Source organism: Natator depressus, chromosome 9 (genome assembly GCF_965152275.1).
Source record: "Natator depressus isolate rNatDep1 chromosome 9, rNatDep2.hap1, whole genome shotgun sequence".
Taxonomy (NCBI): Eukaryota; Metazoa; Chordata; order Testudines; family Cheloniidae; genus Natator; species Natator depressus.
Window position 1 is genome coordinate 86912846 of NC_134242.1, and position 20009 is coordinate 86932854.

The 20009-nt window shown below is 40.4% G+C and overlaps 1 protein-coding gene across 1 annotated transcript in view; it reads right to left on the reverse strand.

Annotated features, from left to right (window-relative positions):
* Positions 1–1797: 1797 nt before the first annotated feature.
* Positions 1798–20009, reverse strand: part of XIAP (X-linked inhibitor of apoptosis) — a 48637-nt gene continuing 30425 nt past the window's right edge. The window contains exons 4-7 of the mRNA XM_074962529.1: positions 12498–12576; positions 10140–10173; positions 8054–8257; positions 1798–5894 (exon numbers count right to left, since the gene is read on the reverse strand). Coding sequence (XP_074818630.1) covers positions 5701–5894; positions 8054–8257; positions 10140–10173; positions 12498–12576 — 511 coding nt within the window. The 3' untranslated portion in view covers positions 1798–5700. The remainder of the gene's footprint in view (positions 5895–8053; positions 8258–10139; positions 10174–12497; positions 12577–20009) is intronic.

Sequence of the window (20009 nt, forward strand, 5' to 3'; positions counted from 1 at the left end):
TAAAAAATAATCTCCCTAATTCAATCAGTCACAATTTGATGTCTGTTAATTACATTCTCACATTTAGTTTAAATGCAGCACTGATTACAATTTTTAAAATTGCACCTATAGAGCCAGCTCTCTTGCAATCTTACTAACAAATTTAGGTTTTTAACCCTTTATTGTCCCTGACAATTACATTTTGAAACATTGACTATTGCAAAAATTAATGATTCTTCAAAATAAAAACATCTCAAATAGCTTAGAGACCCACTGTGCCTTTCAATAGTTAACCTTAGCATGACTTTAAAATGAGATTCTTCTGCATTTAATGTATCCGAATAATATTTCGGAAATTCACTTGCTTTACATTTCAGGATTTTAAAAAGATTGTAAGGCAGTAAATATTAAAAGCCACTGTCATTCCAGCCTGCTCTCAAACACAGTTCACATACTGTGTAATCCAAATATGCCCCCTTGCTGGGATTTAGATAAACTAACAGAAAACTTAACAATTTTGATAACATTCAGCTCAAACCATCTCCCCAGACTTGGCTGGTCTTAAGGTTCTTCCTTCTGTACTATTCATAGATTTGATCCCCTATCTAGAGAGCCCCTCCTGCATGCCTTACACTTTATGCCAAACAACCTGCTTCAGTAGAACACATTTTACAAAAAAGCTAATGCCATCTTGGGATGCATCAGGAGAGGTATTTCCAGTAGGGATAAGGAGGTTTTAGTACTGTTATACAAGGCACTGGTGAGACCTCACCTGGAATACTGTGTGCAGTTCATGGTTTTGGTAATTAAATATTCATGGTAAATAGGCCTAATGGCCTGTGATGGGATGTTAGATGGGGTGGGATCTGAGTTTCCCAGGAAAGAATTTTCTGTAGTATCTGGCTGGTGAATCTTGCCCATACGCTCAGGGTTTAGCTGATCGCCCTATTTGGGGTTGGGAAGGAATTTTCCTCCAGGGCAGACTGGAAGAGGCCCTGGAGGTTTTTCGCCTTCCTCTGTAGCATGGGGCACGGGTCACTTGCTGGAGGATTCTCTGCTCCTTGAAGTCTTCAAACCACGATTTGAGGACTTCAATAGCTCAGACATAGGTGAGAGGTTTATCGCAGGAGTGGGTGGGTGAAATTCTGTGGCCTGCGTTGTGCAGGAGGTCAGACTAGATGATCATAATGGTCCCTTCTGACCTTAGTATCTATGAATCGGTGAATCTTAAATGAGTGAGCTGTTTTAAACAAAAGCTAACAGCCTATTTGCAAACACTTATTTTTCTTCATTGCAACTTAAACATAACGGGAAAAAATTTTCAAAGGCACAAATGGGAGTTTAGTGTTGAACCCCCAGTGACTTTCAACAGGAGTTGGGTACCGAGCTGCCCATTGCACCTCTGATCATCTCCCATGATAGAGAAATGTCTATAAACATTTAAATTACTAAACAAACTTTCTGCAAAAATAGGCAATAAAAATGGTAAATTGAAACCTAAATAGATCATGTGAAAAAACAAAAACAAAAAACCCCCCAACCATTAAAATCCAGTTTTCCAGAAGCAGTTTAGTGATTAAACTAGACCCTGAATTCCTTAAAAGTTGTCATCTACTTCAGTGGGCCAAACTCTACTCTCCTCACTCCGAAAAAGTCTCATGAGTGTCAACAGGACTAGTACAAGTAAGGTAAGTAGGATCTAACTGTATATGGACAATGAATACTGTGCTTCTTATTTGCAGTGTTGTTGTAGCCGTGCTGGTCCCACGATATTAGGGAGACAAGATAGGTGAGGTAATATCTTTTATTCGACCAACGTCTGTTGGTGGAAGAGACAAGCTTCTGAGCTACACAGAATTCTTCTTCAGGTCGATTATATTCTTCTTAGTCATTATATTTATATTTACCATGTTTATTAAAATTAATTAGCAACATCCTGTTATATTACATATACAAAGCGAAGAAATTACAAATAATGCCATCTTATGATTGCTCTTTACATGTAAAATCAAAGACTAACATTAAACAATTTAAATTCACTTAATCTATTTAAAATTAATTATAAAGTCAGACTAGAATCACAAAACAGTTCTGTGAATATTTTACACAGAACTAATTAAAAAAATAATCTCATGAAATATAGTCCAACGGACTGAAATTTAACAAAGTTTTAACAAAATGAAAAATCATATTCAGTATTAAGCATCATTAATCAACATTCCACATCAAATACATCATTCAGTTCAAAAGATTGAAATATATCAACATGTGCAAATACAGTCCATTCATTTTCACAAATTTGGAGATTACACTGTTCAAGAGAGGCATCACCACCTAAGTCTTACTTAAATCCAAAATTCAGATTTTTAAAACAAGATGAGAAAAGGGGAGGACAACAAGACCTAATATCAACTGAAATGTTACGAACTCAAACAGATATCTTGAGAGCCAGAAAGGGAAACTGACTGGAAGCAAAAATGAAATTTTATAAAATGATTTACTGTCAAATTGAGCAAAATACATAAAATAAAACTGTATAAATAGACACATGTAAGTTTAAACTTTTTGAACGCTGAAGGAACAGAAAAAGATAATTTTATGCTGGTGCTATCCCATTATGCCCATGATGAAATCTTAACCCTAACCACAAAATATATATATATTTTCTGTTTAATTTTTAAGATGAGACAACACCGTTAGTGTTCTGAAAACAAGGTATATGAAGTCTATTAGTGTCTGTTGATGTATACAGTGAATCTTTAAAAAGGAAGAAAAACAGAGGAACATATTTAAATATAGAAATTAAGACTGACAATCATGAAGTAAACAGGGAACATGCAATCTTGGACAGATTTTCCACATTAAAACAGGAACATCCCGCATTGACATTCATTTGATAAACTAAGACTTCTGTCTGAATTATGTCACAACCTAAATTGCAAAAATAAGGGCATTATACCATTTTCAATTATACGCAGTGCCTTTGTGAAACCAAAAGCAGAATATTAATTTATATATGTAAATAAATAGGGCAATTTCTAAATTTACAAGTAGTACATACAAGCACTATATTGGGCCTAATTCTGCAAACACTTATGCACGTGCATAATTTTACTCACATGAGGAGTCCCACTGAAGCGAAGCTTTGGAAGGGAAGGACTCAGCAATGAGGTCAATGGAAATACTCACATGAGTAAAGTTTTGTATGTGCATAAGTGTTTGCTGCATCATACCCATTGTCTTAAATTATATATGCTATATCTTGCCCTCTTTTACCAGTTTATATCCAAAAATTGGATTGTTAGAAGAATACATTTTTAAATAAGAATTATTAAAATATATTTTACTTTGAAAGCAGAGACAACAGATCATCTGATTACATCCTAGGAATATATCAAATCTTGAATATATACAAATGGGATGATAAAAATGGGTTTGGAAATGAATGTTTTGATTATCTAGAAATTCCAAATAATGTCATACCTGAACTATAATTCTGTAACTGGAATTTGTTAGCCACAGGATCCTAAAACATGCCAAATTCTCATCAAAGTACAACAGAAATTAACAAATTTTAAGGACAAATGGCTTTAATACCCTGAGGCACCTAGGGCCAGCAGGTTTCATTCTCCAGCTATCTGAACAGTTCTCCTACTGTTGGCAGTTCAACCAAAGCTCTCAGGACTTGGGGAAAAACTCCAGATTAAATACAACAGTTTTTCAAACAAATGATTTTGTAAAACCCTGAAAAGCAAATTTATCTAGTAACTCCAATCAGAAAGAAAAGAGTAATACTTGGAAAATTTCTCTCTCTCCAAAAAAACCTTTGCAAAGGTTCTTCAGACTGGAAGCAGATGCTGAAGCCTTATCTTCCAACACTTAAGTAGCAGCATACTACATTAGAGCATTTTAAATTACCACCCACAGCGGAGGGGGGAAGCCCTGCATAAGATATTGTGTTCTCTTAGGAGATCTGTTAAGATCACTAATTGTAATTGCTCTTTATTTTTCACATTTGTAATTGCAATAAATCCCTCCCCAAAATGTGATCATGCAAGATGCTGAGAATCCTCAATTTATTCGGATAATAAATGTGAGTTGTTCGATGAGAACTCTCAGCACCTTGCAAGATCAGACTCTGTGGCCAGGTCTATAGTTCTACTGGAAAACCTGGTAGAGAGAGAGCTCAAACAATGCCAGGAGAGTTATTACAGTATAATGTCATCACAATACTGTTTTAGACAATGTCATTTGATACTATGTATAAGCAATGTTATTGAAAATCTTTCTTATATACAAGTTGACCATGATTCTTCAAAGGACAACGTAAATGGTTTACAGTTTACATTCATTTTCAAGGAACTTCCTATGAGTTAATCTAGCAAAAAAAGTTCTGGACGCCAACTCTTTATACAGTGTTTATATTGGTTTTGGCTTTTTGAAATAGGACCAAGCTTACTCCCTGTTTGGGAGGGGTTATAGAAAGGACAGGCTACAACTGTGAGCCTGCAAGATGGGCGTGGGGTGGGGGATACTTGTGTGATAGTTTAAGAATCCTTTTAGTTTTGGGGCTAGAAAAGATCAGCCTTAAGGCAGTCTGAGATGGAGAAATAAATGGACTTAGTGTAACTTAAACATTGATGCTGGAATGTAACTCTATGATATGTAAATGACAAGAATATAATTAGTTGAAATGAAAGGTAAAAGTGAAATTAGTCAATTTTTAAAATACATACTGTACTGGACTCAGGAAGACTAATGTATGCTTGGAAGGGGAAACTGTTTAAAAGAAGAGAAACATATGGATGATTTTTTAATTTTTCTGTCGTGAATAATTTTTAAATAATTTGTACGTTTTAGTGGTTTAGAAAAGGTCAGGGGATTTTAAAAGATGCCATTTTCCCTATAAGAAAAGTAATGTGTGTAACTGATTAATGTTTTACTGAGTTAGAAAGGGGCTTAACCCTGTTTAAGAGATTAGACAGTCACTAAAATAATCAACATAAAAACAAAACTACATAAACTTTTAGCTATTTATTTCTCTCACTAAAATGTCACCATTCCTGAACCCACAAACATCTGCCTTCTTCAATAGATGCTAAACCTTACTATTCTAGTTTTGAATAATATTAATGTTGCTAAAATTTTATTTAACAAAAACATGGCTGGATTTTTTTTTTTTTGGTCACCTCCATTTTATAGCTTATTACCCATACCCTTTCTGAAAACTTGGCAGAGTCAGAGGTAAAGAGTGAGATCAGATGACAAATTCCAACCTACATTGTTATTAGCAGCACAGCTTGTAGTCAGATCACTCAGTTTGCCCATGCTATTGTATACGAGTGAATAATATACTTAATTTATGCACTTTACAATAAATTAGAAAGGTGTGCATATTCAGACATATATAAAATATGAGAATGTCATAGGGAAGAATTTCTTGTGTGTCACTTCAATTAAAGTGAAGGGACAAACTGGAGAGGAATAGAGGTTGCAGTTGAATGTGAGAGCTATAAGCACAAATTTAGCAGCTTCTGACTGTCAGTTCATGAGCTTTTAGGGCACTGACTAAAGCTTTCTTTTTATTATCCAAAACTTTAGACTCTCCATAAATATATTTGTGTGCTACAGTGCTGAACATCCCAACTGTTTGTTATTGCATTACAGTGATTTTAAACAATGTAACAGCAAACATTTGCACAAACAGCACTGTACATATGACTAATACATAAATATTTTCTGTCTTTTTGTAATAACCATACAACACACAGGGCATTTATCAACTGCTTCAGCACATTCTTTACAAGCAACCAGATGGCCGCAGGGAATAAAAACTACTGAGATGTCTTTATCCATACAGATTTTACACATCTTTTCCTCCTGTAAACGTCTTAACTTCTCTTCAGTACTCAGATCTGAGGAAAAGGGAAACACACGGAACAAGTTAACATACTTAATAAAAGTAGCTAATCTCTTAAACTACCTTCCCCATGCAAACTAAGTTTTCTTGGTATGACAGGAATAAATCATCCCCTAAACAAGAAAAAAACATGTTAGAGACTACAAACCCTACAATCTGGACTCTCCTCCTCATCATTCCACATGGTGGGAGAGAGATTATGCCCCCCCACAGTGGAGAAAGATGGGAGTTTAACCCTCTCTATATACAGATCTAGAACTATCTGCAGAAGCTTTTCACATGGGCTTCCCATTGGCAGCTGCCCGCAAACACTTGTCAGGGGATGGAAACAGAAAGACACTCATTACATAGAGGGGGCCCATCAGCACTGCCGACCGGATAAATTGCCATGAACTGTAGGTCATCATATCATAACACAAAAGACCCAGATTCCTAGCCATATTGTGTCCATTTTATAACCTCTTTGTCTCAGTGAACTGGCACAAACTCAGTGGATCAGAGCAGAGGAGAGTCTCTGCATAGGGGGAATCCTCCATGACACAGGACTGGCATTTTGGTTTCTACACCACTCTGCTCCTGCCTGATGATTAGAGTCTATGGTTGGGATGCTGCTATTACTTGACTGATTCCCAGCTTGGGCCACGGGCACCAGTCCTCAGTCAGAGCAGCCATCAGGCCTCCTTAAAGTCACCGTTGCTCTCCTTACTCCCAGACACCAAGCTAGCCTAAAATGTCTAAGTCTTTAAATGTAGGTGCATATGTGTAGGTATTCATACCTTACAATATGTGCCTAGAGTTGTAGAAAAAATATTATATTCTGTTGTGTTATTTGAGAAATATTAGTAAGACTACATTGTAATGCTATGCATAGGGAGCAGAATGGGGAATAGGGAACTCCAATTCACAAAAGGAAAGAATACAGAGTACTGAAAAAAGCTAACATATCACATTGACACCTCCCCTGCTCCCCCGAAAATTTAAATAGGAAAAAAGGTGTCATGTGTTGTGTAAAATATTTCCTAAGTAGAATTTTTTATTCAACTAAAGATAGGCAGAGAAAATTGTTTTTATTTGGTTTTGTTATAGGCACCAAAGAGTAACTGTTTTAAGAGTTAATTTAAAAAGTTGTACTGCCAAAAGGATTAACTATACATGCTATTTTAGTTCTGTATTATAAAACTGTGCGCTACTTGGAAAAAAAAAAAATCTGCTTTTGTCTGGAATGCTGTCCCCATGCTTGGGAGAAGCTCCCCATAAATGTCCGCAAAACTAATGTATTATCCTTAATGCAAAATGCTCCTTAAAACTCTTTTGTTGTGATGCCTACAAAAAAACCTGACAGCATCTAGGCCACTCGTGCACTAATATAACAGCCTATCACGCTGACCACTATTGTCTCATTGTTTCCTCCATCTGTTGTCTTATACTCAGATTGTAAGGTCTTTGGAACGGACCATATTTTTGTTCTGTGTTTGTACAGGACCTGGCACAATGGGGTCTTGGGCCATGATCAAGGTTTGTAGGCTACAATACTTGTAAAAATATTTTATTAATTAACCTTTCAGAGTTTTATAACGGACAGAGTAGAGGAAACTAGAGGTTCTCTTTATTTTTTTGCCATTTATTTATCCTGGACATTTGAGAGCACTTTGTGTATAGTCTATTTCGTAGTTCTCCTGTACAGTCGTTTCCCATCTACTGTGAGAAATACTTACCCCAGCAGGAGAGGGAGAGGATGAAGACTTGACATATTTAAAAAAAACAAGTGATAATAAAAGCACAAATATCGGCAAAGGAATTTGGGAGTAGGGATAGAATCTGAAACTACTTTTAATACATTTTTGAAAGTGGCTAGATTTCAGGTAGACAGCGTCTCTAATACTATACATTATTGTAACATCAGTGGTAGGCGGCTCTTTTCTAACATAAAGCAGAATATTCTTAAATGCTGCTGGTTAAATAAAATGTAAATTTCTTTTTTTTTTGTTTGAAGTAGTCGTGTATATGATTAGCCTATTGAATTCTCAAAAAATGACACCTATTACATGCATTAATTTTGTGTTACACAAAGATGGCAGAAATATACCAATAAGATATTTAATACAATCTGTTATAATCTTTTGCATCTATATCTTGTAATTTTAAAAAATTCACCTTTCGGTAGTGAGCTTTCACTGGATACTTCTTCTTGTACGTTTTCTTTTTGAGCATTTATTATATCTGAAACTAGAACTTCAACAGATGTGTAGTTTTCTCCATATGTCCGCAGTTTCTTCTCCATAATGTTCTTAATCTCAGACAAACTGAAACCCATACGCATGGCATCCTGTACCAACTGGTTTTGCAGGAGATCATCATCTTTAACAAACATTGAGGGAAAAATCAGTTTAACCAAGAGCAAATTAGAAATAGTCAGCAGTGTTCACTGAAATTTTTTAAAAGAACTTTATAACACTTAACCAAAAGTTAGACAATTAAATTTCTCTGACTGGTGATTTTGCACTGTGAAATATAAATCAATCAAACATCAAACAACTAGGACACCTCCCAGATTTGCTATATTCCCAACCCTTCCACTGGCCACCCTACTTATATTACAAAGACTCCTAGATTTTATCCATTCAGATCACTCTGTCAACAGAAATGTTCACTATATCTTTTTACACAGAATGTTTCCTCACGTAGCTGTAAGGATCTTACCACACTTGGATCCAAATTATTATAGATCTTGCCACACTTGGATCCAAAGATCTTATCCAAATGATAGATCTTACCACACTTGGATCCAAATTATCTTTATAATTTAGCTTAAATCCTTAAGTACAGGTAAAGGTTTGTTTAATATACTTTCTTTCAATTTATAAAAAATATAACCCACCGATACCCAGACTATAAGCAACTTGCCAATTTATTAAGGTTACAAAACCAAAATGCAGTACAATCGATAGTACTGTAATGTGTGCCTCCCTGTCTTATCAGATACACATATAACAGTAGGAAATTATATTTCTACCATTATGCCTCCCCTTTCCTTCACAGTGGAATTCTTTGCTTAGGTTTATTCGCAAGGTATTCGCTATTTCCACTCATTTTGACTACATTTAAGGGTTACTCAGTTCCTTTTTCCTTGGCAAAACTGCTTGCAGTGAAACTAGAGCTCTCTCATATGTGAATATACTTAGAGACACTTATCCCCCAGAAAGAAAAGGAGTACCTGTGGCACCTTAGAGACCACAAGTACTCCTTTTCTTTTTGCGAATACAGACTAACACGGCTGCTACTCTGAAACCTGTCATTATCCCCCAGAATATTTTATAAATCTAAGTTGTTGTGGAATCACTGCATATCAATGGTAGATATCTTTTCCTACCAACTAAATATTTTTAAGTAGCTGTAAGATAATCCTGCTGCTATACTCATCACTATTTTCTCACTTTTTTGTTTTATGTTTATAAGAAAGAGTGCTAGAACCTCTCATACAGATATGAGAGACAATTAGGCTCTTATTTAAGCCTTCCCAAATATTTTTGTGACAGCATTTTCATTCAAGGAGACCCCCAAACACTTTCGGCATTCCCTGATATTCTTCCTATAGTCTTAACAACTCAAAAAGAAAAGGAGTACTTGTGGCACCTTAGAGACTAACCAATTTATTTGAGCATAAGCTTTTGTGAGCTACAGCTCACTTCATCGGATGCTGTAGCTCACGAAAGCTTATGCTCAAATAAATTGGTTAGTCTCTAAGGTGCCACAAGTACTCCTTAACAACTCAGTAATTGTAAAGTGTACTTACTAGCCATAAAGATATAGAGGTGTAACTATACATTAAATTTACTTCTACTGTAGTCTACACCTTTTAACACACACACAAACACACCCCCGGTATTTGGCCACTCGCAAAACACTAGGTTTTTTCCCCCTATCAAGGTTAGAATTTATTCATTGATTTTTTTACCTTCAGGTTAATGAAGTGATAAATTTACACTCTGGCTCCCAAATTACATTATCTGTTCAGCAGTTCATCCATATGTTGTGCTTATTATTTAAGTGTTTGGAAGGAAGGACGTAAAGGAAGAGTGTAATTTAATGAGTTAGCTTCCCTTTTCCTACATAAAGCATAGTAGGGTCACCTTCAAAATTAGCCATTTCTTTCATTCTCCCCACAAACATAAGCCACAACAACAGAACCTGGTGAGGAAGGCAAACTAAGAACACATAAATGTAACTGTTTTACTGATACCTATAAGTAGTGATGTCTTCTCAGAAGCTTCTATCTAAAACAGAAATATAAACTTAGATTAAGTCCCCTGCAACCAAAGAAAAATTTCTAAACAGTGGTAAGGAAAGGGTAAGAAAAAGGCTTTTGCTATTCATCATGCCGAGTGTGACACCATGACTCAGATGTGATTCAATAGGAATCCAGTCTTTTATTAGTCATCTCCTTCAACAGGATTGGACGCACTTAAATAATACCACCTGGTTCTTATACAGCACTTTTCATCAACCACTCCCAGAGCACTTTATAAAGGAGGTCACTGTCATAATCCCCATTTTACACATGAAGAAACTGAGGCACAGAGAGCAGAAGTAATTTGCCTAAGCAGCCAGTGGTGGCAGAAGCAAACCATTCTGTCATACACAATATGGACAAATCTCAAATCATCCTGTAATACGCCCTATGTATATGATCACTTCAACATTCACAAATGATCTTGAAAAGGGGGTCAACAGTGAGTTGGCAAAATTTGCAGAGAATATAAAATTACTCAAGATAGCTAAATCCAAAGCAGACTGTGAGGCGTCACAAAGGGATCTCACAAAACTAGGCAACAAAATGGCAGTGTTGGTAAATGTGAAGTAATGCATATTGGAAAATATAATCCCAACTATACATACAGAACGATGGGGTCTAAATTAGCTGTAACCACTCAAGAAAAAGACTGTGGAGTCATTGTGGACAGTTCTCTAAAAATATCGGCTCAATGTGCAGCGGCAGTCAAAAAAGCTAACAATGTTAGGAACCATTAGGAAAGAGATAGCTAATAAGACAGTAAATATCATAATGCCACTACATAAATCCATGGTACACCCACACTTCTGAATATTGTGTGCAGTTCTTGTCACCCCATCTCAAAAAAGATAGATTAGAATTGGAAAAGGTACAGAGAAGGGCAAAAAAAAAAATAACAAAAAGATTAAGGATAAGGAACAGCTTCCATATGAGGCAAGATTAACAAGAGAGGGACTATTCAGCTTGAAAAAGAGACAACCAAGGCGGGATATTATAGAGGTCCTTCACAGCACTCACGATTTGATAGAAGTGAATAAGCAAGTGTTATTTACTCCTTCACATAACACAAGAACTAGGGGTCATGCAATGAAATTAATAGGTTGCAGGTTTAATACAAAGAAAAGGAAGTATTTCACGCAACAGTCATCCCCATAGAACCCAGTGCCAGGTGATGTTGTGAAAGCCAAAAGTATAACTGAGTTCAAAAAAAGATTAGAAAGTTCATGGAGAACAGGTCCATCAATGGCTATTAGCCAAGATGGTGAGGAATGTAACACCATGCTTTGGGTGTTTGTGGCAGGGTGCTACTGCGAACACACCTAATCAGCCCCTGCCACAATCAAGGGGGATAGATTGGGGCTGGATGAAAAGTTTTATGTCTGCTTTGCGATTGGCAACACCTGCTAGCCTGATAGGCAGGAGCTACAAAGGCTGGGAAGGAGCCAAAAGGAGGGAGGCAGCCAGAGAGAGAGGTGGTTACTGACCCAGCCTGTGGTAGGTGAGAAATCTTTAAGAATTGTATATAGTTGGACACTGGTGGTGGGAAAATGCTTATAGGCTAAAGGACAAGGGTGTTGCATAGAGCTGAAGTCTCCCTGGACATCCCTGCGTCCTGTGCCGCTTCCCGCAGCTCCCATTTGCCGGGAATGGCAAACCGCGGCCACTGGGAGCTGCGGGCAGCCATGCCTGTGGATGGTCAATGTAAACACTGTCTCACGGTCCACCAGCGGATTATCCTGACAGGCCGCAGGTTGCCCACCACTGATCTAAAGCTTGTACCGCTTCCAGCACATGAGTGTTGCAGGATTTGGGGGCGTGGATTACCATACGCCCAGGTCATGGGCTTTTTGTAGCCGGGGGAGGTTCCCAGAGGAGGGTCTGACGTGGCTCCGGGAGCAGCATCTGCAGGGGAAAAAGAAGTCCTGTCCCTTCCCAACCTCGGCTGGGCCTAGCTGCGAGAGCTCAGCACATGGTAGGAAGCCCCGGCTGGGGCAGCCCCAGCCCTGCCCCTTTCCTACAATAGCCAGATTTCACAGGGGAGATCAGAGTTCAGAGTCTGTGATGCATGTTTTACAGCCATGAATTTGGAAGTGCCCTAATCATATTGCTACACTGTAACTGAATCCCTTCCACTTCCTGTTGATGATCAAAGCAGTGTAAAAAACTATATACTATCACTAGATATATTCTGTATTCACATGACAAATTGATTTCACAAAAAATGTGAAGTTATACAATGTTATCTGTAATTAAAAGTTATTTCTCTAGGGAAACTAAAACAGTAGATGGTGAAAAAAGACAACTTACCGTGGAATCCCTCGGTAAAGGCGTTAACTGAACACTGTTTACAAATTCTTGGCCCTTCTCTTGTAGCAGGTATTTGCATCTATAGTCACACAAGATTTTAAATTACAAAAAGCATTGTTCACATGGGAAAATAAACAAAGCTGAACACACAATTTTCAGAAGAATTTGGGTAATTCTGCATTTCAAAGAATATTTCTGCTCTTGAAGTTCTTTCTCTGAAAATGTAACTGGAATCATAGATGTCATTTAAACATTTTAAAAAACATTCTGATAGTGAAAGGAAGTGAGCTTCATCAACAATGTTTATTTGTCATGGACTCTCAACAATTGGAATCACAAAACTTTACATTCACTGGCCATGGCAGCCACAATCACTGGTTTATAAAAGAAAAAACAAACTTTGCAAACAAGGAAATACAATATAACTTTTAAATATCAACTCTTTCAATCTTTTTGTAAGCAATGAACCACAGTCATGGACAAATAGACATTTTCCTTACCTGTTCTATCCCTCTTTTCAATATCTTTTATGCCACTCCAAGCACTTGGGTATAACTCCTCTCTGCCAACCGATGGAGACAGTACAATGGATAATTCTCGATAATGAGAATTCTTGATAGACACAGAAAATTCTTGATAATGGTTTGCTGGCTCCGAAGAGTTTAGCTGACTTTCCAAAAGCAGTTAATATATGAATTACATCCCATAACTGAGATCTTGAGACTCAAACATAAGAATAATTTACTCACCTTGTGCAGTAACAATGGTTCTTCGAGATGTATCCCCCTCTGGGTGCTCCACCCTAGGTATGCTTGCGTCCTGGTGCTGCTGATTGGTCAACTTCAGTAGCAGTGTCCATTAGGCCAGCACATACACGGTTTCTCCTCGTGGCTTGCCATGAGGCTAGTCAGAGTGCACGGCTAACCCCCTTAGTTCCTTCTCTACCATAGAGACATTAACAAGAACTCCGAAGTAGGAGGAGGAGGGTGGGCTGTGGAGCACCCATAGGGACAGACCTCTCGAAGAACCATTGTTACTTCACAAGGTGAGTAACTTCCTCCTCCTCCTTTATGTCCCTATGGGTACTTCACTGTAGGTGACTCCCGAACAGTATCCCTATTGGCGGGTCGGATTTTGGAGTTGGGTCAGTTACAGATGACAGTACTGTGGAGCCGAAGAGGGCATCGGAGGCAGTGTCCCCACTGATTGCATAATGTTCTGCGAAGGTGTGGACAGCCAGCCATGTCATCACTCTACAGATCTCCAAGATAGGGACATTCTTAAAGAAGGTAACAGATGAGGAGATCGACCTCATGGAGAGCGTACAAATAGTATCTGGAGGGGTCATATTACGAACCTGATAACATTGTCTAATGCACTTTGAGACCCATTTATAGAGTCCCTGGACCAACATTACTGAGCCCCTGGATCGTCCCACAATGGCAAGGCAAAGCTTGGGAGACTTCCTGGAAGCCTTTGTCCTATCTAGGTAGGAGGCAAGGGCTCATCTGACATCTAGTATGTGTAATATAGCCCTCCTGTTGTCTCGGTGAAACTTGGGGTAAAAGGTTGGAAAGTGAATCAACTGGTTCACGTGAAACAGGAAGGTTACCTCATGGATGAATTTTGGGCGAGGCCTGAGCATAACCTTGTCCCAAAAGAATACCATGTAGGGGAACGTGCCATCAGAGCCGCTATTTCCCCTATTCTCCTAGCCAAGGTGATTGCTATCAGGAAGCTGTTTTCATTGAGAGATATGTAAGTGAACAGGTGGCCATGGGTTCGAAGGGAGGCCAAGTCAGTTCTTTCAGTACCAGGTTTAGGTTCCATATGAGGGTAGGAAGTCAGGGTTGTGGGAAGACTTTTATTATCCCTTTTGACGAACTTTTAGGGGTCAGGTGTGATAGCACTGAGTATCCCTCTACTGGTTGGTGGAAGGCTGTTATAGCCGATAGGTGGACTCAGAGAGCTTAAAGATACTCATGATTTTTTTAGGGTTAGAATATAGTCTAAGATTTGTGGAAGAGTGATAAATGTCAGGGAAATTTGTTGGGAAGTACTCCAAATCCAGAACCTGGACCATTTTTGCAGGGATGTACAGAGTGTCCAGGACTTTCTACTGTGTAATAATACCTCCTGTACCTCCTTTGAGCAGAGCTTTCTAGGTGTTGGAACCATCAAGGAGCCATATCTTGAGGCAAAGAATCCCCATATTGGGATGTAGGGTGCGTCCTTCATTCTGTAAGAGGGGCCTGGGGTGGACTGGAGAGATCTCCGTGGGCATGTTGTGAGCTGTGACAGGTAAGAGTACCAAGTCTGTCTCGGTCAAGTGGGAGTAATCAGTATGACATCTGATCAGCCTCTTCATTTTGAGCAGGACTTTTGACAGCAGGGGAAAAGGTTCCTGTCCCTGGGGAGGAGGAGGAGAGCATTGCCCAGGGAGTGTTTTCCATGCTACTGCTCCAGAGCAGGGATAGGACATTTCCTGTTCAGGTAAGTGGTGAACAGGTCCATGGTCGGTGTCCCCACGCCACCTGAATAGATCGTGAAATACTACTAGGTTTATCTCCCACTCATGGTCATGTGGGAATTTGCAACTGAGAGACTGTACACTATCGAGTTTTATGTGCCTGGGAGGTAGCGTGCTGACAGTGTGATGCCATGGGAGATACATCAGTTCCGTCATCTCATTGCTTCCACACAGAAGGAGGGCAACCTAGCTCCCCCTTGTATGTACTACATACAAGCTATGTTGTCTGTTAGGACTTTCGTGTGTGATCCTTTGATCAGCTGGAGGAAATGGGTGCAGGCATTCCTGACCACCGTTAGCTCAAGGAGGTTGATGTGAAAGGATATTTCTGTGAGTGATCACTTGCGTTGTGTCATGAGGTCATTTAGATGCGCGCCCCACCCTATGAGCAATGTGTCAGTGGTGAGAGGCAATGATGCGTGCGTTTGCGAGAAGGGGATCCCTCTGCAAACATTGTCTGGTTCTTTCCACCAAGGAGTTTTTGATCCTGGTGGGCAGTGACAGGGATTTGTTGAGTCTGTCCCTGTTTGATCTGTAAACTGGGCTGAACTACATCTGGAGGCATCGCACATGAAGCCTGACATGAGGTATTACCGCTGTGCCTGCTGCCATATGCCCCAAAAGTTGGAGGCAGTGTTTGACTGATATTTGCGGGCTCCTTTGAACTGTCTCTATGAGCATGGCCAGGGAGAGGAATCTGTGTTTAGGTAGGAGAGCACTGGCCTGTAATGAGTTGAGAATGGCACCTATGAATTCCAGATGTTGCACTGGAACTAGGGTTGATTTTTGGACATTTTTCCATGGGCCCCGGTCTGTGAACAAGTGCATTGTAGCTTTGGTGACTTGGCGGGCCTCTTGGAGAGACGGCTCTGAGGAGGCAATCGTCCAGATAAGGGTAAATCATGATCCCCTAGGAGCGTAAATGTGCAGCCACTACTGAGAGAACCTTGGAAAAGACTCTCAGGGCCGACGATAGCCCAATGTAGAGTACCCTGTATTCGTAGTGGTCTTAGCCCAGAGTGAATCTGAGGAACATAGTCTGAGAGTCGGTAGGATTGAGATATGAAAACAGGCGTCCTAAAGGTCGAGGGCCAAAAAAAACAGTCTCCTTGTTCCAATGCTGGAATGATCATTGCTAGAGTGACCATCTTGAATTTTTGAGCTTTGACAAACGTGTTGAGAGCTGAGGTCTAGTATGGGTCTCCAACCCCCCTTCCTCTTGGGTATTAGAAAATAGCAAGAATAGAACCTTTGCCTCGTAGATGTTGAGGTACTGGTTCTATGGCTCCTAATTAGAGGAGACGATCTACCTCATCATAGTAAACTCTCATGAGACGGGTCCCTGAAGAGGGATGGGGAAGGGAAGTAAAATTAACAGAGTACCCATTACAATATTATATACTCCCAGGTGCTGGGGAATGCTGCCAGCTGGTAGCCAAATGGATGGATAATGTTGGTCAGCTGTAGCAGTTGGTGGGAGTGGTCTGACGCCTCAACCAACACTTCAGAAGTGGTGCTTGGATATGGACAGCGAAGACTGCAAGCCAGATGGGTTATGCCTCAGATTTATTTTTCTCTCTCTGTGGCTTGCAGTAACGCTGAGCCAGATATAGGTATGTGAGTGGTTTGTGCTAGGGCGGTGGACTGAATTTTCTCTTTTGTCCTGGCATGTAGACACCCAGCGAATGGAGAATGGCCCTAGAATCCTTCAGGGTGTGAAGAGAGGCATCAGTCTTCTCTGTGAAGAACTCACTGTTTTCAAAGGGAAGGTCTTCAACGGTTGATTGTATCTCCTTCAGGAAGCCTGATAGATAGAGCCATGACCCATGTTGCATCACCTCGGCCACGGATATGGACCTTGCCACTGGAATCAGCTGTGTCGAGGGCAGATTGTAGTGTTGTCTTGTCCACTAACTTTCCCTCTTTCCATCTCCTTAAAATAGTCATGGTGTGACTCAGGCAGCTGCTCAATAAAATCGCTCAGTTCCAAATAGGTTAAGTAGTCTTATTTCACCGTCAGAGCTTGGTAATTAGCAATTCAAAACCAAAGCATTAGCCGAGAAGTATGCTTTCCTCCCAAAAAAGTCTAAACACTTCCAGTCCTTATCGCTGAGAAAGGACCTCTTTTGGTGTTGATGGCCACAGGAATTAATAAGGTGGGAGAAGAGTAATTCAGTCTCTCAGATGGTGTGGGCAGTCTGGATTGTTGACCACCCTGCTGAATCTAATTGTGCACGGATTAACTCCAAGAGGTAACCTGTGTACTTAGTAGGCAGATACTGCTGATGAATGCACCATGTCCAGATCATTTTGAAGAAATTTCAGTATATCAACATTAAGCTCATGAGTCATCTGTCAAAACAGTGAGAAACTGTTCCCCCAAATCCTAGCATCCTAATTGGTTTTGGACTACCTGCAAGAGCATACTGTAGTTGTGATGATCTTTACCAAAAAGACATTTCTTCTACGGACCTGCATTTTCAAAGTTCGTAAAAATGAAATAAAAATCAAGTCCTGGGTTGACAGATCACCTGTTGTTAGAAGGTGGATCAGCTCTTCTGTTGATATCTGTAAGTTCTGGGTACCAGTACAATATTCGTCAATTCTAGACACAAATGATGAACAATCTGGCTATTGTTCATAGCCTGTGATGAGGCATCCACCCCACATTGGCGTGTAAATAGTTAATGGAGCCCTAGGGAGGCAGCACAGAAAGCAGCCGACAGGAGAGGGGCTGCAAGGAGCAGCCAATAGGGCCTGGCATGCCCATATAAGAAGAGCTGGAGGGAAGAGCAGGTTCAGTTGGGACAGCTGGCTGCCTTGCATGCAGAAGAAAGCCAGCACCCTGGACAGAACAGTGGTGCTAGCAGGGACCAGGGAGCTAGGGAAGAGCTCCTGGCTGGGAGTTGCAGACTGAGGCCCTGAGGCACGAACAAAGAAGGTACTGGGGCCGCTGGGAATTGGCCCAGGGAAATAGACTGAGAGGTTGGAGGGGATGCAGTGTGGGGCTGTTATCTACAGGGTCCCTGGACCAGAACCCGGAGTAGTAGGCGGGCCCGGGTCCCCCCACACTCCCCACTGAGGAAGTGGCTGGACCATTGGACTGTGGTACTGTCCCCCCGGAAAGGGGGAGCACAGAGTGTGGCACAGCCAGAGGACTGTGTCCTAAAGAGGATGTCATGGTCCTTGGAACAACACGGGTCCAGGACCATAAGTGAGGGTGTGCAAGACACCACCAGGAGTCAAGCGTACCGACCTGTGGAGCTGATCCGCAAGACAACCAGCGGAAGGTGCTAGCATGGTAGGTCACACCCCATCACAAGCACCTTACCTATCATGAGCCAGAAAGGAAAAATGTATTTGAACAATGGTCTGGGAGCCAGGGGTGCAAAACAAAGAAAGCAGGAAGGAAAGCATAAGATTAACATAAGGAGATAGATCCAATGAATAAAGGAATTCAACTTGAGTTAACTCCTCAAAGACTCCATTGGGAAACAATTCTCTAAGGAATTAATTTACTTTTCTAAAACCAGGACTGGGTTGGTGTAAGAAAAAGAAATTGTTGAAAAGTCAAACTAAATTTTCTTCTATAACTGCAGGAACTGCCACTGATGATACTGTATGGGCTTATTCACTGAAGAAGCACAGTGTTCTTCCTCCAATTAAGTCCAGGAGACTGGAGGCAAGCATGTTATAATTGCTTGAAGGAGGCAATAACATTCAGCTCCGTATGTGCTCTGAGACGTGGAAGGAATTATTCTTGTTGAAGGATCCTCTCTTGACAAACTGTGGCCATTCTCCCCAGCAATATGATCTGAGCTGTATAAATCTATTCCCGGGAACAGAGACAGAAACTGTAGCCTAGATAGTTTATGGTGAGGATACCTGAAGTTCTTTCTATTTGCAGGAACTGTTGAATTCCCTGGTGTTCTAGTCTGATGAGGTGTCCCCCTTTGAAAGAAAAGGCTGAGAGGCTCTGATGTTTGGTAGACTAACCATTACTTCAAACTTTAGTGACTTTCTGGTTGCTGTTGAGGCTGCCGTAGATCTAGAAGTCTTAAGTGGCATCACACATAAGTGGCAGGACCGAAACTAAACAAGGTAACATCTGGATCCCTCTTATCTTTTTGGTTTTTTAAAAATCACCCAGTCCTTTAATTCCCCATGAGAAGGCTCAGGAGGAACCCACTGAAGGAGTCCGCTTGGAGTGTGAAATTCTGGTGGCATGAGCATATTTCCTAAACTGTATGAGTGACACAGCCATGCTATATTACTGTGAGGCTTGGGGTGTTGGTACCTGGGACTGAGGCTCTGTCTACATTAGCACTTTTGTCGGTCAGGAGTGTGAAAAAAACCACACCCGACCAACAAATTTCACCGACAAAAGCACCAGTGTGGACAGCGCTATGTCGGCAGGAGACACTTTCCTGCTGACACAGCTACCGTGGCTCATTGACGGTGGTTTAATTATGTTGGCGGCATAGAATAGTTACATGGGAGACCTTACAGCAGCGCAGCTGCAGCGGTACAGCTCTGCCGCTGTAAGGTCCGTAGCATAGACATAGCCTGAGAGACCACAAGCTCTTAGTGTTTCATATGCTGCAGCAGAAGCTAAAAATCCTCCTAGAGCTGCTCTGTTCTGTCTGTTGCAAAGGCTTCTGCACACCAGTGTTCAGGTCTATACCGCTTTCTCCTTTGGTCAGGCCTCTCTCCTCAGCCAGAATTAGCAGGATGCTCATGATGGAGATTGAAACAAGTGAACTCTGGAAGCCAGCAAATGGAGGATCACATCAACGTCTCAATGAACACTGGTCTATTTGCCAGCAGGGAAGAACTATACCCAAGCACCTGGACAGGGACGACTGGAGAGAGAAATATATTTTATATTCAAGACATCTTAAGAGGGCTTCATTTTCAAAAGGAAAAAATAATGTGCTCTTTGAAAAAAATAGGTCTCTTTACGGTGTCATGTTGGCCACCAA